Source organism: Scleropages formosus, chromosome 24 (assembly GCF_900964775.1).
Source record: "Scleropages formosus chromosome 24, fSclFor1.1, whole genome shotgun sequence".
Classification (NCBI taxonomy): Eukaryota; Metazoa; Chordata; class Actinopteri; order Osteoglossiformes; family Osteoglossidae; genus Scleropages; species Scleropages formosus.
Window position 1 is genome coordinate 5,367,401 of NC_041829.1, and position 24,894 is coordinate 5,392,294.

General features: G+C 43.4%; 1 protein-coding gene across 2 annotated transcripts in view; it reads left to right on the forward strand.

Moving 5' to 3' along the window:
- LOC108936341 (protein O-mannosyl-transferase TMTC2-like) overlaps positions 1–6,676 on the forward strand; it is a 48,435-nt gene extending 41,759 nt beyond the window's left edge. For both annotated transcript variants that reach the window (XM_029248607.1, XM_029248608.1), the window contains 2 exons: positions 1,585–1,648; positions 6,484–6,676. In XM_029248607.1, coding sequence (XP_029104440.1) covers positions 1,585–1,648; positions 6,484–6,663 — 244 coding nt within the window. In that variant the 3' untranslated portion in view covers positions 6,664–6,676. The remainder of the gene's footprint in view (positions 1–1,584; positions 1,649–6,483) is intronic.
- The last annotated feature ends 18,218 nt before the right edge of the window (positions 6,677–24,894 follow it).

Sequence of the window (24,894 nt, forward strand, 5' to 3'; positions counted from 1 at the left end):
GCCCTGGTGAATGCCTGAAGGAATTTTTAAAAACCTGAGATAAAAGTGCACGAATTTATTTTATTAGGAACAAAGTAGGAATGATCAGTGGGAAAGTGGGACTGTATAATCATGTTCAGTATGTAAGTACTGTGTTTTCCAACAACTAACTTCCGTAGCTGCTTACAGACTTACAGAAGGCTGCTGGTTCACGTTAGCTCACGTGAATTGTCTCAGTAATATATCATGTTATGTACAGTATATGAGTGAAATCATAACTTGCTGTTGTGAAATGTCAAGAGAAAGAAGAAATAAACTGTTTTGATTTATGGATATTTATTAATTTACTAACATTTCCTCCATGGCTACATACTACTCACAGAAATCATCCTTGAAGGCAGAGACCAGAAGACCAAACAGGATTGAGCGTGAATATAAAAGAGTAAGGGGCTGCAGGTAGTGTAGTAGTTACTGCTGCTGTCCTCCACCTCAAGTACCCAGTCATTTGAATGCTATAGTACCCTTGATCAAGGTACTTACCCTGAATTCAAACAGTAAAAATTACCCAGCTGCATAAATGGGTACATGATTTGGAGAAAAGCATCAGCTAAATAAGTGTTTACATTTACATTTATTCATTTAGCAGACGCTTTTGTCCAAAGCGACGTACAGTACATCTCAGCAAAAGTACAATTTATGCATTACATTGAGAGAAGGAGACATAGCTGCAGACATGAAAGTCTTAAGCAAACCTAGTTTGTTACCTACCACTTGCTGCACCGAGGTTCATCGTTCGAGTAGGTGCATAAGATGCAGGATGGACAAATCCCGATACCCTCCCACCAATTTTTTTTTCTTTTTAAAAATATTATAAGATACACAAATGAGCAAGTACAATACCAGAGTAGTGGCTGAATAAAGGTTGCATCTGGGGATGCTTATGGAATTACGATGCGTGAACAGTTACACCGTAAATGAGCTGGAGAGATCTTGGGCGAAGTGAATCTGGAAAAGGTGAGTTTTCAGACCCTTCTTGAATGTAGACAAAGTTTCCGCAGTTCTGAGTGACAGGGGAAAGTCATTCCACCACAACGGACCCAGAACTGAGAACCTCTGAGCTTTGCCTTTCGTGCGCGGGACCACCAAGCGAGCAGAAGTAGATGAGTGAAGGGGCCTGGATAGGGTGTAGCGGTTGATTAAGTCTTGTAAATAGCTGGGAGCAGTTCTATTGATGCATTTGTACACAGTAACCAGGGTTTTGAATTTGATTTGGGCAGCTATAGGAAGCCTTTTTTTTTTTTTGCCTTTTTTGTTCTTCCTTTTTAATTAAAGATATATCCTTCATATGTACCATTTTTAGGTTTTTCAGCTTATGCAGGTTCCCTTTTCATTGTCTGTCATGTCCAAAAACAAGTTTGCTTGTGGAAAAATGGAACATTTGATAGACATCTTAGTAGTTCTCTAGTAAACACAATGCTTGGATTTCACTGAGGGGGCAACAAGTCTTCCTCTCCACAGCTACTAAGGATACTGGATGGTGGATTCATTGACTGTGTTACTTCATTTTCATGTTTTTCAGCAAATTACTGTATTTCTGTATTTCAGGCAAGCCAACCTCAACAAAGCAGCCGAGAAGTATTATGGTCTTGCAGCAAATCTGAGACCAAATGTAAGTACTTAGTAAACTGGTTCTTTTTATTCAGCTTGACTTGGATAAAAGGTTTTGTGTAATTTGTCTCTACTGTAATTGCTTTTTGCACTGACAAAATGCTATTGCTCTTGTAAAAAAGAGGCACACTTGCTGCTGAAGCTCAGAACAAGGCTTGGTTGTGTTGATGTTGGTATTAATGAGGAACATTCTTTTTGCTGGCTGAAGTGGCCGCATGTCATGGGGTATTGTGATATTGTTTGCCCTGGTGAACACTGCAATAACTCATAACAAATGTTCTGAGGTTGTTACTGCACTGCGTTTCACGTGCCATGACATTCGAATCATTTCTCTGCTCGACAGACTCCTGCCTTAGCCTCTGGGATTTTCACACGCTCTTGTTTCTCTTTCTTGCCACTCACTATTCCTCTGTATTAATACAGTAAAACATCCTCCACACCATACTTTTATATGTTTGTACGGCTGTGAAAGAAAGATTTGAGTCATTGCTCAACGACATCTGTGGAACATACAGTACCAGGTACAACCAGTAAGATCTACACAGTGTTGCAGTGAATTTTAAAACTTGACGGAACATATCCTGTAAACCTCTCCTACTGTCATCTCCAGAGGTGGGTAGTAATGAGTTACATTTACTGCTACGCTGTTGTACGCTGGCTCCTCTTTACAAAAAGTATAGCTACAAATCTTTTAAAATCCAAATGTTGCCGGTCATTTGTTTTTAATTACATTTTCTTCGCTTATATGTTCTCTAAAATGTCTTTGTCTTGTGACTTGTGTTTCCTAACCATTTTTTTTTTGGCAGTAAAATGCACAAAAACAGTATACAGGCTGTGGGCCTTCTTTAATTTTGAATCCCTTCTGCATGAGTGCTTTTACTTGAGTGATTTTTTTTAAAGTAACCACACTGTGTGAACTTGAAATGTTTTATATTAAAATTTTTAAAAGCACATAAAAAATCATGGCAGAATGTGTGATGCATTGCAGAATCCAGAACATTACGATGTATGTAAATATAATAACCCATAAATATAAAAAAAAACTAAGAGTTTTGGGTTCAGTAGCTCCTCCTGGTGGATTACTGTCATCACCTGAAGGTGAAGCTCAGGCATAAATCAGATTTTTTCCCATCACTGTTCCGCCCAATAATGTTTCATTACAAGCAACGACTAAGGTTTACCTAAAGTGTAGAACCTGTAGAAATGAACCAAAATTCTGATTTAACTCATTTCAAACTTCTTTATGGACAAACATTGGGAAAGATTGCAAAAATATTTTCAATGGATTGATATACAGCATGTCGCCCACCATTGCTTACCCTAAGATTACCATTACCATTACCACTGCTTACCATTCGCATCTGTCTTCACTGGAGGGATTTCCCATGTTTTTCATTTCACTACAGCAGTTTTTTAGATGAAACCTGTTAGGGTTATGGTGACGTGTCCCCAGACGTCACAGCTTTTTGCTTGTTTTTTGTCTTGAAAGCGAACTTCATTTCTGTCCTGCTGGACTGAGTTGGACTCATGGTTCTTGTGTACTTTTTGTTCTCATGTTTCTTCCTCCTAGTCCTCTGAAGGGTGCTGGTTTGACTTCAAGATAATAACCCTGTTTTTACACATTATTTGCAGTGCAAGAAAAAGAGTTGTGTAGTAGAAGTGGACTTTTAGTCATAATGAAGGCATTAAAATATGTTACATTTAGTTTCATAATGTATAACTTTAACTTGTATGACACAAGCTCAGTGCTTGAAATGAGAAAGTGTGTGTGAGCTTCGTGCTTTATGGTCGACCATGAAAGTGATCTCACGGACACGCATTCCTCTGTCTTTGCATTCGGGGTGTGTTCAGCTGGTCACTCAGAGCTGGTATAATTTACTCCACATCTGCTGGTACTCCCTTCACAGCATGCTAGAGGAAATGTGGGCTGGAAGGGGTCAGGGTGAGGGTCTTTGAAGCTCCGTCAGAGCCGCACTAAAAAGACTGAAACATCATCAGCTTCCAGTCTCCCCCCACACACACTTCCATACATCCCTCCAAAGACTGACTTCCTCATGTGAAAGTGTGTCTCGGATGAGGAGACCCCAAGAGACATGTCCAGTTTGTCATTACAGAGGGCTCTGCTGCAGCCAGCTGGTCTCACTTTACTACATGCTGTAGAAACTCAGAATGATAAGCAAACAAAATAACCTGCAATTTGCTTCACTTGCATTTATGAATAATCAGAAAGGCAGAACAAGTCATTTGAATATGTCCTTGTAACTCCTTTTCCTTACTGGCTGGCTACTAATGGATGACTAGATTTTTGCCATTAATGTTGTCGACCGAGCGAAAGGAGGTCAACTCTACAAAGGCACTAACAGTTGCTCCCAGAATATGCTGTCAAGTTAAACATCTTAAAATTTACCCCAATAATGTTCCAGCGATAGGTTAATTCTTCAAGATATGAATGTGCCGTGCATTATTTTCTGGAAGGAATTACACCAATCAGCCACAACATTAAAAACACCTGCCTAATATTGTGTAGGTCCCCCTCGTGCCGCCAAAACAGCTCTGACCCGACAAGGCATGAACTCCACAAGACCTCTGAAGGTGTCCTGTGGTATCTGGCACCAAGATGTTAGCAGCAAATCCTTTAAGTCTTGTAAGCTTTGGAGAAAAGCGTCTGCTAAATAAATAAATGTAAATGTAAATATTAGTTGCGAGGTGGGGCCTCCATGGATCGGACTTGTTTTTCCAGGACATCCGACAGATGCTCGATTGGGTTGAGGTCTGGGGAATTTGGAGGCCAAGTCAACACTTTGAACTCTTTGTCATTTTCCTCAAACCATTCCAGAACAATTTTTGCAGTGTAGTAGGGCGAATTATCCTGCTAAAAGAGGCCACTGCTATCAGGGAATACCGTTGCCATGAAGGGGTGTACGTGGTCTGCAACGATCTTTAGGTAGGTGGTACCTGTCAAAGCAACATTCCAGCAGAACATTGCCCAGAGCATCACACTGCCTCTGCTGGCTGGCCTTCTTCCCATCGTGCATCCTGCTGCCACCTCTTCCCCATCTAAAAGAAAATGTGATTCATCAGACCAGGCCACCTTCTTCCATTGCTCCATGGAAGGACAGGGATCAGCATGGGAACTCTGATTGGTTTGCAACTACGCAGCCCCATATGCAGCAAGCTGCGATGCAATGTGTGTTCCGACACCTTTTATCATGGCCAGCATTGAGGTTTTCAGCAGTTTCTGCTACAGTAGCTCTTCTGTGGGATCGGACCAGACAGGCTAGTCTTCGCTCTCCACACACATCAGTGAGTCTTGGGCGCCCATGACCCGGTCGCCGGTTCATCGATTGTCCTTCCTTGGACCACTTTTGGAAGGTACTAACCACTGTATACCGGGAACACCCCACAAGAGTTCTCAATTTGGAAATGCTCTGACCCAGATGTCAAGCCCTCACAATCTGGCCCTTCTCAAAGTCACTCAGATCCTTACGCTTGCCCATTTTTCCTGTTTCCAACACATGAAATTCAAGAACTGACTGTTTATATCCTGCCTAATATATCCCACCCCTTGACATGTGCCACTGTAACAAGATAATCAATGTTATTCACTTCACCTGTCAGTGGTTTTAATCTTACGGCTGATCGGTGTATACTTGTGCAATATCAACAAGAAATCTTTGAAGATTAGTATGTGATTCCGAATGAGCCATTTTAGTGTAACCTGGACTTCAGAGCTTGTGGAAAACTTTGTTGTGCTACTTTTCATATTGGTTTCAGTCTTTGGTGACAGATCTCTTTTCATATACAGTAATGCATGACTGGGCCCTGCCAGCAAACAAGGGAATTTTTTTCTTGAAGTGGTATGACTTATTTACCCTGAGTTATCCCTGATCGGGCAAAACCCTTGTATAAAACATCAAACATGTTGTTCTCTTTGTGCTCCACAGGTATAAATCTTACCTTGTGAAAGTCTAAGCAGAAGAAAAGAATGCCCTAAATAGAAAATATAAAACTCAGAGTGAACTGAATTAATATTTTAAAAATTCTCTTATGTTCTGTCAAAGGGGTTACTAATTTAGTGGGCTTTTCACTAATGGAGATAATGCAGAGCCACATTGGAGAAAAGATGTTAAGGCCATTGATAATGTTCTGACGTAAAAAGCATGCTAAAGATTTAACATAACCAGCAGTCAAAATAAGTACTGAACCTGATACAAACATATCATATGTGAATTGCGTCGTAAATAAATAAATATGTCAGTATTAGGGGAATCATGTTTGTCAGTTTATGTAAGCTCCTCTTTAATGGAAGCAGTTCTTTACCATAGCAAAGTATTCAGTGGATTTTCTAGTTTTACTTAGTCCAGTATAGATGGACTTGGATTTTTCCAAGTGGCAGCAAACCTACATTTTCAGCTTGACAGTGCTGGTTTATTTTGGTTCCACTTCCCTAGCCTGGTGATTCACTGCTTGGGAAACTGTGGTTTTTCCCTCATGGTTTCAGCAGGAATACACATCAAGTGATGTGCCCAACTTCAGACAATCCACTGAAATGCACATATTTTGGCGAAGTTGCTTTGAAACTGCACGGCCTGCAGTACCTTTTTTTTTCTCAACTGCAGCCTAGTGTTTTGTTTGTGCAGTACTGCATAGTGCATCAGCTGTCCTTCTACGTGGCATCGTGGTGTGTCTCCTCTAGATTATTAAAAATGTACATATATAGATGAGATAACACTTCACTGTTGATATCATACTATTTTGCCAGGACCGTCTGACTTTACAAACATCCCAACAACAGGTGTCTTTCAATCGTCCATCCTCTGTGTGTTTCTGTGCCAGTATCCGGCCGCTTTGATGAACCTGGGTGCCATTCTCCACCTCAATGGGAAGCTCAAAGATGCCGAGGACAACTACCTCCGGGCGCTGCGGCTCAAGCCACAGGATGCCATCACGCAGTCGAACCTACGGAAGCTGCGCAACATCATGGAGAAGCAGGGACTGAGAACTGCAGGCCCTTGAGGATGCTGGGAGTCTCTTGGAGCCTCCAGTAGACATGCAGAAGCCTTCATTACAGGAGATGTATTTTGTAAGACTCTGTTTACTGTGACAGGCCTGTGGTTTTTAGACTTTTAGACTAAAACCAAGAGCTTTGGAAATGTTTGGTCTTGGAATCGTTTGATCCAGAAGATTTAAACCAAAGCAGGCCATACCTGTAGCTGGATACAGTACTTGAAATTTTGGTCTCTTGGATTTGAAAAGTTCTATGGAACACCAAAGTTCTTTAGGCATGATATTGATTCCAGGCTGCACCAAATACCAACATATAAGAAATCCATATTCACAGTGTTATGCAGTGTCCTTAAATTTCTGCAAAATCCACAATGCATGGAGACCACAGTAGGCTTGCATTTGGATGCATTGAATGGAAAACAACTGATAAATTACCACAAGTGAAGAGGTCAGACTCTGTAAGAGATGTTGACTTAGTGATCTTCTCAACTTGTGGATTCTGACAGATCCTAGCATTTAAATAGCCTTTAAAACTGCTTATGAAGATTGTACTGGATAAAGTACAGAATTTCATCATATTCACATATCCAGCAGCATTAAGAAAAGTTTTTTCTGTCATAGTATATATGTATAAATATGAAAATTGTTTGAGGGAAGATTCTGAGGGAAATTCATACAAATATTTGAAGTACAAATAAGTTTGCCTTATAAGAAGGTGGAAAGTAGCATATTTACCTCAGCGCAGACTTTGCAAATCATTAGTTACTTCAAAAAATAATTTAAAGTTAAGCTTTAGCATTGGAATATTCAAGTAAATGGAACAAAAGAAGGTTATTAATTCAAGTTAATAGTATTCACAGAGAGCTCAATGTTCAAACAGAGTAGTTGTTGGCAAAAAGTTATGTCATGATATAATTCTGACGAAAATTCTTAATCTACACAATTGGATTGCTGGAGTCTTCCTTTAAAATGGATTAAAATACAAATAAGTGATTTATTGCAAATATAATTTGCATTTTTAGTGAGGATTTCATTCTCTGTGATCGATAAAACACCTTGATACATGTGCCTGCAGTGATACACACACACACACACACACACACAGTCTTAGGCCGCTTGTCCCACGCGGGGTCACGGCGAGCCGGAGTCTAGCCTGGCAACACAGGGCGCAAGGCTGAAGGGGGAGGAGACACACCCAGGACGGAATGCCAGTCTGTCACAAGGCACCCCAAGCGGGACTCGAATCCCAGACCCACCGGAGAGCAGACCTTGGCCAAACCCATTGGCCCCCAATGCCTCCAATGATGCTAAACCCAAAAAAAAACCTGTTTGTATTTTCAATTTTCTTTCCTTGGTGTTTGAAACTCCACTGTTTCCTTATATAGAATTTTTGCCAACATTTGGCTATATAATAGTCAGTAATCCGAAAGGTCTGTGATACTATTTTACATTTGTTTAGAAGGGTTTATTCTTCATCAGTGCTATTTCACGTAACAAAGTTCATTCTAATGATGATTGTGCTGTAAATTTTAATTTATTATGTGTTATTGTCAAGCGGTTCATAAAATGTGTGTGTGTGTGTGTGTGTGTGTGTGTGTGTGTGTGTGTGTGTGTTATTGTGCTTTATATCCTGTACATCTCAGTGCTTTGTATTTGGAATGGGGAATAAATTCTTCATTTTGTGTTCATGAATGAATCACTTTATCTGTTTTGTTGAACAAGGGCAATGCATTGCTTTGGTTCCTCAATGGACCCTGAAGAAAATACAGGAGCATACACAATATCAGCACATAAACATTTTTACATGCTGCTCAGTACATCTGAATACAGCACAAATGTGTTCAGAATCAATATTATTTTATGGTAAAAAACCGAAGTTAAAACATAAATGCGGTGTCATTTGAAGGTAAATGTCAATACCTGAAGTCAAACCAACAATGATAATGGGAAGGGTAAAGGTGTGATCCAGTGAATAGTCTGGTTTTTATCATTCTTTAGTTTCTGACGTCTTCATTAAATTATGTTTTATTGTAATGACAATGAAGCAATTTAAGAAATACCCATGTGCTGCACTTCTGGATTAGACGCTGAATCTCGGCTGAAAATCCCGTTGCATTTGTGAGCACAGCTGCCAAGTCTCCTAGTTTTCCTGTTACGTTTTGAAAATATGGGCAGTGGAAGACTTGTATATTTTGTGTTCGTCTTGCTCAGGGATCACGCTGAATTGAGAAAATCAGATTTTTTTGTATGGCATAAATGCAAAAGTTTACATAATTAGATCATATATTTTTTGGAAAGTGCTGTCATTTGTATAACTGTACACCTGCCTTTTTTGTATAAGAAAGTCAAATAATGACTTTGTTATTGTTACATTTTTCTAAGTGTTGAAGTTATGATAAATGTTTTGGTTTTGCAAAAATAAAGTTCAGCAATGGTAACTGTGGCCTTGTTCATGAAATTCTTTGCTTAATATAACATTTATTACTAATAAAACAGTTTGTTTCCCTGAACTGTAACAGTTTTAGTCCACTGAACAATATAATGCTCTTACGAACACTAGTTACTAAACTAGTAATATTAGTAGTCAACTAGTGTAGTTAGTTAACTAGTGTTTTATTGACGGAGAATTTTGAGTTATGAACAAATCAAGTTATGAACATACCTTTGGCCCAAATTAGGCTCGTAAATCAAATTCCCATTGTGTAACATTAAACAAACTTTGTTAGTTGGCAGAATGGATCTTCTCGAGAAGCAAACAAATAATGAAGCAAACAATTTATTAAAGCAGACCTAATTTTATTCTTTACTGCAGTGAAACTATAAAGGAGAGACAAACATGAGATGCCACTGGAATATGCATCAGAGTAGCAAACCTCACAGAAACCTGCAGGTTTTAAGGCTTTGTCTTGCCAGAGATAAATCTGTTCTTTCACTATCCTTAACTGGTTGTTTCTTTGCTGAAACAGTGAAGCACACCCCCCAAATCCCAGCATAACCGGAGCTTAAGAATAGCCTGATAGCCTTTTGTTGGCAAATCAACCCAATCTTGACACCTGTAGTGACCTGGGGTGTCTAATGTTAACTGCAGTTAGACTATACATTGTCGCACGGAAATGATCCGTAATAAAATGACACGGTCCACATAAAGTAAAGAAAAAGAAAAACAGGCACAAGTTCAAGGTATTAAGTACTTAAATGCCTTTATACCTTTCAGAGTGTTTATGTTCTGCTTGCAGATCTTCAACATAAAGGAGCAAAAAAAGAAAAAAATTCAACTATTGAGATTATTGCCCCAAACAAGTTTACTCCCAGGGGGCATGGTGGTGTGGTAGGTTTAGCCTGTGCATGCTGTGTGGTGGGTCTGGGGTTCGAACCCTGCTTGTGGTGCCTTGCAGTGGCCTGGCATTCTGCCCCGGGAGTATCCCTTCAGCCCTGTGTCCTGTGTTGCCAAGTTAGGCTCCGGTAAATGGAGACGAGCGGTTGTAGACATTGCAAACAAACAAAAAAAACACTTACTCCCCATTTCACATGCAATTAAACTAAATCAATTTCAGTTAAAATGTTAATGCTATATTTTATAGTCGCTTACTGCACACCCACAGCGGTCTTCAGAGCAGTGCATTTGCTAAAAACGGCCTCTGCAACCAAAGCGAACAGCAATATTCCAGTCAGGATTATTAATTTTTAGTAATACATAAACAGCAGAGTTGTAAGTCCGTTATATACTAGACATTTTTCATAATTTAGTGGAGATGGAGCAACTAAACTCCTATTAAGAAAGATCCTTGTTGCATTTTATAATATTGAACATTTGTTGTGTCCTGCTTACCTCTTCAAACTTCTAACGTATTTTTAATAAACGTTCCCACACACACACACGCACGCACGCACTTTCTGAACCGCTTGTCCCATACGAGGTCATGGGGAACCGGAGTCTACCCGGCAACTCAGGGCGTAAGGCCGGAGGGGGAGGGGACACACCCAGGACGGGACGCCAGTCCGTTGCAAGGCACCCCAAGCGGGACTTGAACCCCAGACCCACTGGAGAGCAGGACCCGGTCCAACCCACTGCGCCACTGCACCACCGCACCACCGCGCCCCCCTTGCTTAAACGTTCCCACCTCACTGCCAAAACATAACAGCACACAAATAACACTTCATATTCTTACAGAGCCATCCATCCATTTTCAGAAATCAAATACAGGGTTGTGGTGGTCTGGATCCAATCCCGGGAAGCATGAGGCAGGATACACCCTGGGCGGGACGCCAGTCCATTGCAAGCCACTCACTCACTCACTCACAGATGCACACAATAAGGGCAATTGAGAATCACCACTTCACCTGGAACCCGGAACCCGGCAGCTATAAAAGCCTTGTGACCTGAGCTCTCAGACATGTAATTTGCACAGAGACACGTCCAGGATAAACTGAAATCATCCTCCCCAAAATACGCCCATTTGAGTTTTTAGATTACAGTTAATTTCTTTGCATTTGCAAGGAGGGGGGTGTGGTGATGCAGTGAGTTTAGCCTCAGCCTTCTCTTGGGGGTCTGGGGTTCAAGTCCTACTTGGGACACCTTGTGACAGACTGGTGTCCTGTCCTGGGTGTGTCCCCTCCCCCTCCAGCCTTGCGTCTTGCGTTGCTGGGTTAGGCTCCGGCTTGCCATGACCCCACTTGGTGCAAGCAGTTTCAGACTGTGTGTGTGTGTGTGTGTGTGTGTGTGTGTGCATGCATTTACAAGGATTGAATTTAGACTTTGTGTTCCTCCAGACAACTGAGCACCCTGAGACATTTATATTTATTAATTGAGAAAACACTTTCCTCCAAGGTGACGTATAGCGATTATTTATCTGATGACATTATCCAAACTGTCTTACAGTGATACACTACACTGATCTCCCTACAATAGTTTGCACATTTGAAGAGAAGAGGAATGTAACACACACTTAAACATTAGAGGCCTCTTCGAGTCAACAGCTAACCTGAAGCAAGTCTTTGGACTGTGGGAGGAAACAGGAGCACCCGGAGCAAAGCTACACTTTAAGTGTACAGTATGTAAAAGCTGTGAAGGAGCTGAATGAGCACAGGTAACAGCAATAAAGTATTATGGCGTAATTAAGAGAGGGAAACAGCCTTATTATGTTGAGTGATGATAACTGATATTAACTATCGAAGTAACTGTTTCCATCTAAATGGGATTTGTTGGTCTTGTGTAACATAAATGGGTATCAGTTTCAGAGCTCAGGAATGCGCAAAATGGCAAAATTCTAAAATTTTGCCATTAAGAAGAATGTTAATTACAGCTTTGAGTTAAGAGATGTGAAATTACAGATTACCTTTATAAGGTGGGGAGCACTGTGCACACTCCTGTCACTTTACATGTACACTCCTCCTGAATTTGCATACCCTGACAGGTCAGCCATGCTTTCAAATATGGTATGAATTTCATTTTTACCCCCAAAGTGCACTACCACACCCCCCCCCGCAAAGGCTGAAATGGTGATTGTGCTCCTCTGAGACCCGTCACACCGAGCTACCTGTCCAGGACAGCCACTGGTGTCATACATCATGGAAACCCAAGGCATGGAGACGCTGCCCCATGCTGACCTGCGGCCAAGACCCTGAGCCTATTCGATTACCGCGGTGTTACAGCGCAGCTCACAAATGCTGCTGATCAACTGAAAGAAGCAAAAACACACACGAGTGGCAGATGCTTGCCTGGGGGTGGCTATGGGGGACACAATGGCCTCTGTGTTGGGAAGAATTACTCTCTGTCAACACCCGAAAGACCCCTTCCCCTGGCGATAGCACACCCAGGTAAGATTTCAATGGTGACCCGTGTCAGGAGTGAGAATTCACCAGCAAACGGGTGTCAGACCGACACACACCAGCTCTTTGGTCCTGGACAGCGGTGACTGTAGGCTCCAACAGAAATTTGTGGCTTGGAAGCAAACCAAGTCATTAAAGATGCTGGGAGAGAATAATCCTACCTTCTGCAGCCACACACACACGCACACATGCACACAAACACACACACACATAAAAACTCTGTTAAATGCGACAGAACCCACCAGCTCTGATTAATACAAATAACGCAGATACACAGCTCTGGAAAGAAGGGCAGCCGACTCCCTGATGACATCACTAATCCAGGTGAACTCTGCATGTGATGACAAGGCCCACAAATGTTTCTAATTGTTGATATTTGACTGAAGAAAAGGGCCTTTTTCAGAGAAGAAGCTGCTCTCCCTAGCAAACTGGCAACTATTCAAATCCTGAACATTTTGTTGTGACCTGAACACTAGGTGTTATTATTTTTATTATTATTATTATTATAGGGTGCGGTGGCGCAGTGGGTTGGACCAGGTCCTGCTCTCTAGTGGGCCTGGGGTTCGAGTCCCGCTTGGGGTGCCTTGTGACGGACTGGCGTCCCGTCCTGGGTGTGTCCCCTCCCCCTTACGCCCTGTGTTGCCGGGTAGGCTCCGGTTCCCCGCGACCCCGTATGGGACAAGCGGTTCTGAAAATGTGTGTGTATTATTATTATTAATAACACCTTAGTGACCTTCCATTGTATATTTATCATTTTTTGAAGACAGATGGTACAGCTGAAGTATGACTGATATAATGAATTATTTCTATAAGAACTGACTCAGTGATGTCAACATGTTTACACCAACTTACACCTGCCTAGATACAGTGTTGCATATTATACTTCACTGTAACATTGTTGAAAATTATTTTCATTTGGACACATGGATATATACGTGTGTGCACAGCAAAGTGAGGGACATGGACTTGCAATGCGTAACTTCTCACCACTCCCTCTACTCCTATAATACCCTTGAGCAAAGGACCCTTGAGAAAAGGAGAGCAAGTACAGGCTAAGGCACATGAACTGAACAAGTAAGGTAATGATTCAAACCATAGCACATCCACAGCTGTCATAGCTGCAGATTTATCAAGATTTACACATGGGATTTTGCCAAACGGCTTTGCTGCGAATACTAAGCCTAGTGTTTTGACCTGAAATAAATTTAGGTTTAAAGGAGAACTAAATGCATCGGGGGTCTGTGCGACGCAGTTAAACGTAGCTCAGAAAAAGTCCGTGAAATAAATGAGCCCATGATGCAGTTGCTCATGCTGGAGAAGCTTCAGCCTGAAGACAGACTTCCCTCTTGGGTAAATCTGTTAGGTTGGGTTGAAAAGACATCTTCCATAAATTCAGCCCGTTGTTCAGCGCATCGTAGAATCCCTGTCATCTAGTGGGAACCAAAATGATATTTTTCTAAACGTGGTCTATTTCACACCAACGTGTCAGAGCTGAACTGGAACACCTGTCTGAGAATACGTAACGCTGCCCATAGACACAGGTGATGAATAGCATGTTTTTAATAGCAAACTCATCTCCATTGCGCAAACACACACACACACACACACACACACGACCAGTCACCTGTTCACTCGAAACACAAAACTCACACGAACACAGGGACAACACGGAATCTATGCACAGCCACATCGAGCCACATTTGTATCCATGTCGAAAAGGCACTGTCCAAGTGCAAGGTACTGTGGATCACCGACAGTACCCACTACATCACCATCACCTCTTGGTCTATCAGTAATATTAAAATAAAATTCAATTCCATTAAACTTTATATTTCCAGCTCTTTTAAAAAGCCACATTAAATAGCAATCAATCACGCACACCTCGGAACAGTTAGACACCCCTGGGCACACCTGGACACTCCTTGGCACACCTGGGCACACCTGGGTACACCTGGACACATTTGTGCACACCTGGTTGTGCTAATACTTAAGGGCAGCCGTTTACAAAGAGTACAGGTCTTTGATCACTGTTGCAAAATGTGTTTGCAGAACGTTGATGACTGTTCTACGCCTCTGAAACACGTGCAGACGGTGCTGAAATTAACAGATGAAAACCAAGCCAGCCTTTAAGAGCTCAACACAGGTGAATGGGGTGCAGGAACATTTTCATACTCTTGCTTTTCTCTGAATTCACTTACAAAGGTGTACACATACATTTGTGCGACACTTTCCTCCAAAGCAGCTTAAAATGCTTCAGCCCTAATACAGAATGGTAGTTTTTACTGTTTCGATTCAGGATGAGTACCTTGCTCAAGGGTACTACAGTCGGAGGTTGGATTTGATTCTGGGTTCCTTCGGTTCAAAGCTCTAACCGCGACGCAGTGCTAAATCCTAAATAAGTCCTTCTCCGACTGATTGTATGTGCCATACTTTGCTTATGCCAGTAGATGTGTGTCCATTGTTTCCTGCCATGGAGTTTCTGGAGCAATGTTTGCGTTAGGAAGAAATCCCCTGCAATCATAAATGCAAAATTCTGAGAACAAACAATTTACTTCACTCTTTATTTTTTCAGTTATGATTCATTCGTGTCACCTTCTCAAAAACTTTCAAATCGATTACCTTCTGCAAAGGCAAAATTCAGGTTTGTTCTCAGATTTGAAAAAATACTGAACAATAGAATGTAGAACATTTATGGGGTTGTCCTGTTGAGTATTGATTTAACCCTAGATGAAGTAACAAAATAATAAAAACGAATGCAAAGCAAGTTGATCAAACTTTTCCTGGAAAAAAAAAATTCCATATTGGTCATAGAAACACCACAAATTATTGCTGTTTCCCCCAAATGTTTTTGACGTAGGGAAACATACAACTAGAGCTGCACGATGTAACCATTTTCCTGTCTAGACAATATGGTTAAAACAATGTTATTCATGCTTAAAGAAAAATTATATCCCAGGAATAAATGGCTCCCAATGGCATTCCAAACTCTTTGTACAGATAGAATTACAAATGGGTTTCTCTTCAGATAGGCTGCACATTGAATTCTTCTGAGGCAAAATTTATATTAATGTATTGTACTTGTTGCACTGATTTTCATTGTGCTCAAACTCAAACAAGGAGGTAGATGTACATGTCCTGATGTGAAATATTATGCAAATCCACAGCTCATCTTATCTTACAGACTTATGTTTCACTTCGGTACTGCAGCACACTGTTCAAATATCAATTTATTACATAAACGATAAGTATGATACCGTGGTACTCTTGATGTTTAATTTTTGTTAACTTTTGCACCTCAGAATCATATATTTGAGATCGGTTGCCCGGTTCAGTTCTGACAGCGAAAAAGAAAGGAGAGTTGTGCCGTCGCCAAACGATGACATTTAGACACTTCCTTGCAAAATAAATGTGCAGCTGAGTGTTTATCTCCATCTGCTGCTGTCAGAAAGCGGTGCGAGACTTTCCTACACACATCACACGCTGCCCAGCGCCGACCCGAGCCTTGCAAGATGGAATGTGTGCTTCGAATTTGTGCTGATATGTTTATATGGCTTGTAATAACAAACCTGGGCAGCTATAGTGCTGTGGGCAGCTGGAGGTCCAAGGTTTGATCTACGTATCAAATCACACTACTGCACGATGGATGCTCTTAAGTGTAAATGTTTCACAGTGTTTTATATAACCACAATAAACTTTAAAACGTTCCTGTGGCCCATATGGCCACAGTTGTTATGGAATGATTTCACTGTCAACATGCTGACTTTTCTGAAACGCTCTCTTACATCTGAGAGCAATTTTTGTATAATATCAATACATTTTGTAACTGTAACCATTAGACTGCATTGTTCAAAAGCAATAAACTTTTAACTGTTGATCTCTTTTCACAAAATTAACAACTGGACTTCAGCATGTTGTTCCTTTCTACAAGGATCTGATCAAAAGTCACATACTTGGTTCTAAATATTCTCATTAGAATGGCACCCCATTAACCGAAGCCATTGTAGTCATGCCTTTGGTTTCTTCTTAGTAGATTTTTGTTTTTCTGGGTTTCATAAATTGGAATAATTTTCTGCCAAATAACAGCTTTTCAAGCAGTAGTGTGATATCTGGGATATTTTAAGATGAATCTTTCAGACAACTTTATTTCAGTGCAGACCTCAAAACACCACAAGCTGGCAGGAGTTAAAATATTATTAAAGAACCAGTGTTATGTAAAAACTCAGTGGATTGTACATGTTCTGTGGTAACCACTTGGATCAAATGTGTCATACAGCCAGAATCTTCCTTTCTTTCCCTGAATTTTCGGTTCAGATATGCAATTAATATTTATTTAATTGTAAAATGTACAGAATGAAAACAGAACCCAGATGAAGTACAAACTGCACACAAGTCCTTAATTTTAAGAGAATATAATTTCTTCAAAAAAGCAACATGAATTCTTCAGATCTGACCACAATAAATCAGTTCCAAGTGCTGTTCTGCAAAACAAACTTCTATGTCATTTTGCCTTTTTTAAATTAATCCCACTTAGGGTGTACCTTATCTGGCCTAGGAAACTGCTTCTGGGACAGACTCTGGACCACGGTGACCCAGCATTAGGACAAGCAACTATTGATAAGCGTGTGATCGCTTTAACACCAATTGGAGCTGTAATTGTCATGCGGAACCGAGGGAACCAGGATGGCTGGACCCAAGTGCAGAGTCATTCATCTGGATTCAAGGGATCGTGCAAGTTCTCGGTGTCGGGGACAGGCAAATGGTCGGTTGATCGGCGGTCGGAGTCAGAGCGAGGGTCCATGGGCGTAGTCAGGAGATGAAGCGAAGGGTCAGTCGACCTGCGGTTGGCATTGAAACAAAGATCCATGGACGTGGTCAGGAAACAAAGCGAAGGGTCGAAAACTGGAGGACGAGAACTAAGTACAAGGGTTGTGTGGGGACTGGAAGTCACGAAGGAGGGCGGTTGTCTCTGACGAGATTCTGCAAAGGTATGGGAGCTGAGGAGGGTCTTTTAAAGGGTAAGCAGCTAGTCATGTGCTAGACTGGAGTCAGTTGCTGTCGACTGAGCTGTGGGCGTGAACGTGACAGTAAGAACTTTGGACAAGACAAGAAAAAAAGGCAAAATGCATTTTCTGAGTTTCATGTTGTACATGCAGTATTTGTAAATTACATTTTGAAAAGCTTAAGTTGGTCAAATATTTTTCGGCTAAAGGGTTTTGATACTTGTTTGGTTCTTGAACACAATGCAACATTTACCATACCTGAGGCTTTTGTAAAAATCCTACTTCTTTATTTGTAAGCCACACTTCCTGGAAGTCCCCAGAGATAATAAATCAATGAGTTTGCTTAGTACAACATGAGAATGAATACTAAATCAACAGCAAATGACCCTGCAAATGAACATCTGGGTTCTGAACGGAAACTGATTTTGGATCCAGTCCCTGGATTTCACATATGGAGGAATGGACGGGTGTTCTGCAAAACAAATTAAACAGATCATATACAGCAGAATTCAATCAAAGTTTGACCTGTTTATAAAGCCAGACATTTTAATTATGAAGCAACGATAGGTAAGTCCATTACTCAAGGGTATTATAGGAGTGGAGGGAGTGGTGAGAAGTTACACATTGCAAGTCCATATCCCTCACTTTGCTATGCTACACACATATATATCCATGTGTCCAAATGCAAATAATTTTCAACAATGTTACAGTGAAGTATAATATGCAACACTGTATCTAAGCAGATGTAAATTGGTGTAAACATGTTGACATCACTGAGTAAGTTCTTATAGAAATAATTCATTATATCAGTCATACTTCAGCTGTACCATCTGTCTTCAAAAAATGATAAATATACAACCGAAGGTCACGAAGGTGTTTAATAATAATAATAATATCCATCCATCCATCCATCTTCCTCCGCTTTTATCCGGGGCCGGGTCGCGGGGGCAGCAGTCCGAGCAGAGTACTCCAGACCTCCCTCTCCCCGCACACCTCCTCCAGTTCCTCTGGGGGAACCCCAAGGCGTTCCCAGGCCAGCCGGGAGACATAGTCTCTCCAACGTGTCCTGGGTCTGCCCCGAGGCCTCCTCCCAGTGGGACAAGCCCGGAGCACCTCCCCAGGGAGGCGTCCAGGAGGCATCCGGAACAGATGCCCGAGCCACCTCAACTGGCTCCTCTCGATGCGGAGGAGCAGCGGCTCTACTCCGAGCTCCTCCCGGGTGACTGAGCTCCTCACCCTATCCCTAAGGGTGCGCCCAGCCACTCTGCGGAGGAAACTCATTTCTGCCGCTTGTATCCGCGATCTCATTCTTTCGGTCATGATCCAGAGTTCATGACCATAGGTGAGGGTAGGAACGTAGATCGACCGGTAAATTGAGAGCTTCGCCTTACGACTCAGCTCCCTCTTCACCACAACAGACCGGTACAATGACCGCATTACTGCAGACGCCGCACCGATCCGTCTGTCGACCTGCCGCTCCATTTTTCCCTCACTCGTGAACAAGACCCCAAGATACTTAAACTCCTCCACTTGAGGGAGCAACTCCCCCCTAACCCGGAGGGAGCAATCCACCTTTTTCCGACTGAGAACCATGGCCTCGGATTTGGAGGTGCTGATTCTCATCCCCGCCGCTTCGCACTCGGCTGCAAACCTCCCCAGTGCACGCTGCAAGTCTTGACTTGATGAAGCCAACAGGACCACATCGTCCGCAAAAAGCAGAGACGAGATCTCGCGGCCACCAAAACAGACACCCTCCGTTCCCTGACTGCGCCTAGAAATTCTGTCCATAAAAATAATGAACAGAATCGGTGACAAAGGGCAGCCCTGGCGGAGTCCAACATGCACCGGGAACAGGTCTGAGTTACTGCCGGCAATGCGAACCAAGCTCCTGCTCCGGTCATACAGGGAACGAACAGCCCGTAGCAACAAGCCCCGAACCCCATAATCCCGAAGCACCCCCCACAGGATGCCACGAGGGACACGGTCGAATGCCTTCTCCAGGTCCACAAAACACATATGGACTGGTTGGGCAAACTCCCACGAACCCTCCAACACCCTAGTGAGGGTATAGAGCTGGTCCAGTGTTCCACGGCCAGGGCGAAAACCGCATTGCTCCTCCTGAATCCGAGGTTCGACTATCGGTCGGATTCTCCTTTCCAGTACCCTGGCATAGACTTTCCCAGGGAGGCTAAGGAGTGTGATCCCCCTGTAGTTGGAACACAATCTCCGGTCCCCCCTCTTAAAAAGAGGGACCACCACCCCGGTCTGCCAGTCCAGAGGCACCGTTCCCGAACTCCACGCGATGCTGCAGAGGCGTGTCAGCCAAGACAGCCCCACAACATCCAGAGACTTGAGAAACTCGGGGCGGATCTCATCCACCCCCGGAGCCTTGCCACCGAGGAGTTTTTTGACTACCTCAGCAACTTCAGCCAGGGTAATGGACGAGTCCCCCTCCGAGTCCCCAGCCTCAGCTTCCTCTACGGAAGGCGTGTCGGAGGGATTGAGGAGATCCTCAAAGTACTCCTTCCACCGCCCGAGAACATCCTCAGCTGAGGTCAGCAGCGCACCACTTCCACTGTAAACAGTGTTCGTGGAACACCGCTTCCCCCCTCTGAGTCGCCGGACGGTTTGCCAGAATCTCTTTGAGGCCGACCGAAAGTCTTCCTCCATGGCCTCACCGAACTCCTCCCAAGCCCGAGTTTTTGCCGCGGCGACTGCCAGAGCCGCGCTCCGTTTGGCCCGTCGGTACCCGTCAGCTGCTTCAGGAGTCCCATGAGCCAGCCAGGCCCGATAGAACTCCTTCTTCAGCTTGACGGCATCCCTTACTTCCGGTGTCCACCACCGTGTTCGGGGATTGCCGCCGCGACAGGCACCGGAGACCTTATGGCCGCAGCTCCGAACAGCCGCACCGACAATGGAGGAGCGGAACATAGTCCATTCAGACTCAATGTCCCCCACCTCCCTCGGGACCTGGTTGAAGCTCTGTCGGAGGTGGGAGTTGAAGACCTCTCTGACAGGGGCCTCCGCCAAACGTTCCCAACAGACCCTCACTATGCGTTTGGGCCTGCCAGGTCTGTCCAGCTTTTTCCCCCGCCATCGAATCCAACTCACCACCAGGTGGTGATCAGTTGACAGCTCAGCCCCTCTCTTCACCCGAGTGTCCAAGACATATGGCCGAAGGTCAGAAGAAACGACTACAAAGTCGATCATCGACCTCCGACCTAGGGTGTCCTGGTGCCAAGTGCACTGGTGGACACCCTTATGCATGAACATGGTGTTCGTTATGGATAAACCGCGACTAGCACAGAAATCCAATAACAACTCACCGCTCGGGTTCAGATCAGGGAGGCCGTTCCTCCCAATCACGCCCCTCCAGGTATCACTGTCGCTGCCCACGTGGGCGTTAAAGTCCCCCAGTAGAACGACAGAGTCCCCAGTGGGAGCGCTTTCCAGCACGCCCCCCAGGGACTCTAAAAAGGCCGGGTACTCTACACTGCCGCTAGGCGCATAAGCACAAACGACAGTGAGAGACCGTTCCCTGACCCGAAGGCGTAGGGAGATGACCCTCTCATTCACCGGGGTAGACTCCAACACATGGCGGCTGAACTGGGGGGCTATTAATAAGCCCACACCAGCCCGCCGCCTCTCACCTTGGGCAACGCCAGAATAGTGGAGAGTCCACCCTCGATCGAGTAGAGTGGTTCCAGAACCCAAGCTGTGAGTGGAAGTGAGCCCGACTATATCTAGACGGTATCTCTCAACTTCCCGCACCAGCTCAGGCTCCTTCCCCGCCAGTGAGGTGACATTCCAAGTCCCAAAAACCAGAGTTGGCGCCCGAGGTTTGGGTCGGCCGGGCACTCGGCCCCGACCACCGCCCAAATCACAACGCACCGGCCCCTTATGGTTTCTCCGGCAGGTGGTGAGCCCACCGAAGAGCGGCTCCACGTTGTGGCTTCGGGCTGAGCCCGGCCAGGCCCCGTGGGCATAGACCTGGCCACCAGGCGCTCGCATGCGAGCCCCCCCCCCAGGCCTGGCTCCAGGGTGGGGCCCCGGTGACCCCATACCGGGCGGGGTAAACGGACGCCTTGATTTTTTTGTCATAAGGGGTTTTTGAACCGCGCTTTGTCTCGTCTGTCATCCAGGACCTGTCTGCCATGGGAGACCCTACCAGGGGCATGTAGCCCCAGACAACATAGCTCCTGGACTCATTCAGGCACTCAAACCCCTCCACCACGATAAGGTGGCGGTTCACGGAGGAGATAATAATAATAATAATAATAATAATAATAATAATAATAATAATAATAATAATAATTTGTAAACAAAAGCAGGGGTGCAGCGGCGCAACAGCGCAGCAAGTTTTGCCAGGTCCTACTCTCTGGTGGGTCTGGGGTTCGAGTCCCGCTTGGGGTACCATGCGATGGACTGGTGTCCTGTCCTGGGTGTGTCCCCTCCCCCTCCAGCCTTACACCCTGTGTTACCGGGTTAGGTTCCGGCTTGCCGTGACCCCACCTGGGACAAGTGGCTTCAGCCAGTGTGTCTGTAAACAAAAGCATCATATTTCAGATTTTCTTTTTCTTTAAAATATCTGGAGGCAACTTGTTTTGCGGTCTGAAAATACAATGTTAGAGCACATGAGTTCGCAATAAAAACAACTGGAAAAATATGTTCTAGTGTAATTTGTTATCCAGGCAGTGTTGATAACTGTCAAGTGCTTTGAATACTTTTGCAGGGCACTGTAAATAAAATTTCTTTTATTTACTTGTTGTCTAGCTGCAGCAAAGAATTCCTTAGTATTAACATGTCTGTATATTTCACAAGAATGACTATTTTAATGAGCTTATCCAATATTTACATCTAACTGACACTTTTCTCTAAAGTTGCTTAGAATTATTTACTCATTTATACAGCTGGGTAATTTAGGGCAAGTACCTTGCTCAAAACTACGAGAGCTGGAGTTAGGATTCAAACCTGCGGCTTTTGGGTCTTACGACAGCAGCTCTAACCTCTACGTACTACCTGCCCCTGCTTTCAGCTTCAGCAGGAACCTAAAAAGTCACCAAAATTCAAACAATTTTTGTGTTTTTCAGTGTTTGTAAGTATGAATGTGAAATTGCTGAAGTGTTACTTGCTAATGCCATCACATACGTCAAAACAAACTAAATAAACATGTTTATCTCCCAGGGATCCGAACAGGTACTTGTTTTTCTATCATTTTGCAGATTTCCCATTCATACGTGCTAAAGGGATCCTAATGTCAGACTGACACTCAGATATATACTAAAAATATTGTATTTTGGAATACAATTTTAAAGAGGCATTTTGTTTAATGGGGATGTTCCCTTGATTGTTATATATTATCAGGATTTAGTGTCCTTGTGAGGACATTTTCTTCATAAATGTCTCCCCAGGGTTAGCAAAACATGGCATCCCATATATTCTCCCACACAAAATGCGTCAAATACTCTAAGTGCCTCACAGCAAATGTCAACCTTGTTGTGTTACGTGGGGCAGTCATGCAAATTGACTTGATAGCAGCTGGTAAAGAACCCTGCAGAGAGCTGGCTTTCTATTCATATCACTGTTGTATTTTTTGTCAATTTGGTGCTTTCTCGAAAAATATGTGTGGGCAACGTATCTGGGGGTGTGAATTAAAACAGTGCTTCCCGGTAGAGGGAAAACCACAAGTCATGAGTGTAGAAAATGCTGGGGCACTGAGGGGTGTCATTATTTAGCCATTATTTAGCCCTCGGATGTTCTTTCTGTTAACCACGGGTGGTGGACCAGCACAGATTGCACGTCCTGCTGGCAAAACTGATTAAAACAGAAATTATATGTATCTGTTGTTATTTATGGCATGGAATACTATTTAAGCTTATTCAGGATCATTTGGAGTAAGACCTTCATACACAGTACAAGATCTATAAAGAAACCGCAAAGACTATAAAACACTTCCCTTCTTGGAACTGGACTGGTGAGGCTGAGCAAGGTTTATAAAAGGGGTTTCACTAATTCTACCAAAATCATTGTAGCCTGAAGGTTCTTTCTGTTTTTATTTTGTCTAAAAATATTACTAGTGGAGATCAAATATGTCAAAGTGATGGTTGAACGTCTCTGTGAACCTCATATTAGAATGGATGTGACTGGACACATCAGACACATTACATTTTAGAAGCCTGATCAAGAAAACGGTGGTAAGATCAGCCAAACTTTAACAAGGCGTATTAACTTGGTAAACTACCCTCGGATTCTCAAGAAATCAGCTCTCATCACATAATCCAGCCATATCCATAATTCACAAGTGTCAGAACCCAACCGAGCTGCTGACTGATCACTGACACAATGAATTATTAGGGTGAACAAATGGGATTTATCTACAGGGAGTTGGCTTACCACTGTAATAGGTGTGCAGAATGTCTTTAAACACTTGACAGAAGTCTGGTGTTCAGCTTGGCCCATGGCCCATCCTCCATGGTATAGGATAGTCACAACGTGCACCACTCCAGGTGGCCATGCGACACGGTGACTTCAGTGCCGTGATTAATGAAGCTGTCAACAGTAAAACCACGCCGCAGTCTGGAAAACTTACACAGCGCAGCTCACTCGAATCCCCCGTCAAATCTCAAAGTATCTGGTGATGTTGCTAAGAATTCTGCTCCGACTTGGCCTCGCCGAGCCGGCATAACTGCCTGCGAAGTGGTTTTTCGCGTATTAATGGATCGCAGTGTTTTCCTTTTGCAACATGGCTGAAAAGGATCCTTTTCAGTCTTCCAATAGCTTTACCAGAAGCCGTAGGTTGACTTGGGCCGAGCTCTCGGGTCCGTGTGGCTGGCAGGAGGCGATGGGAGGAAATGGGAAGCAGCTGCAGTGGTATGTGAGATGATGGGTGACTTTTGAACAAGTGACACCAATAGCAGAGACGGGATTGTGATGGATGACGATTTAGACGGGCGAGAAGGAACAAGCAGAGGGGAAGACTTGCATCATAATTTTATATCATTATATACACAGTAATATTATAAAATTCACACTCATCTTGCTTCCTTGTCTAAGACTCCAATCCATTCAGTTTTTACAAGTTCCTTTAAACTACAAATCCAATTTATTGAATATAGCAGAATAATGGACAGCTGGTAGAGTTCTCTAATTTCTATTAATATTAACATCTCACGCAGTTATGACTCTCTGTTGTAGGCGGCAGAACATGACAGGGAAGGATGCGAAGCAAAATGTCAACGCACAGGGACAGGGCTTTAAGGTTTTTTCAGCACACCAAAAAAATCCAGATTCCCAGCTGAACACAACTGTTCTTTCACAAATCAACATATATTTTTTGGAGGATTTGGTGCCAGGGTTTCATGTGCGGATTTTCGCGTGCATTTAAAATGCTCTTTTTATTGGCCAACATTTA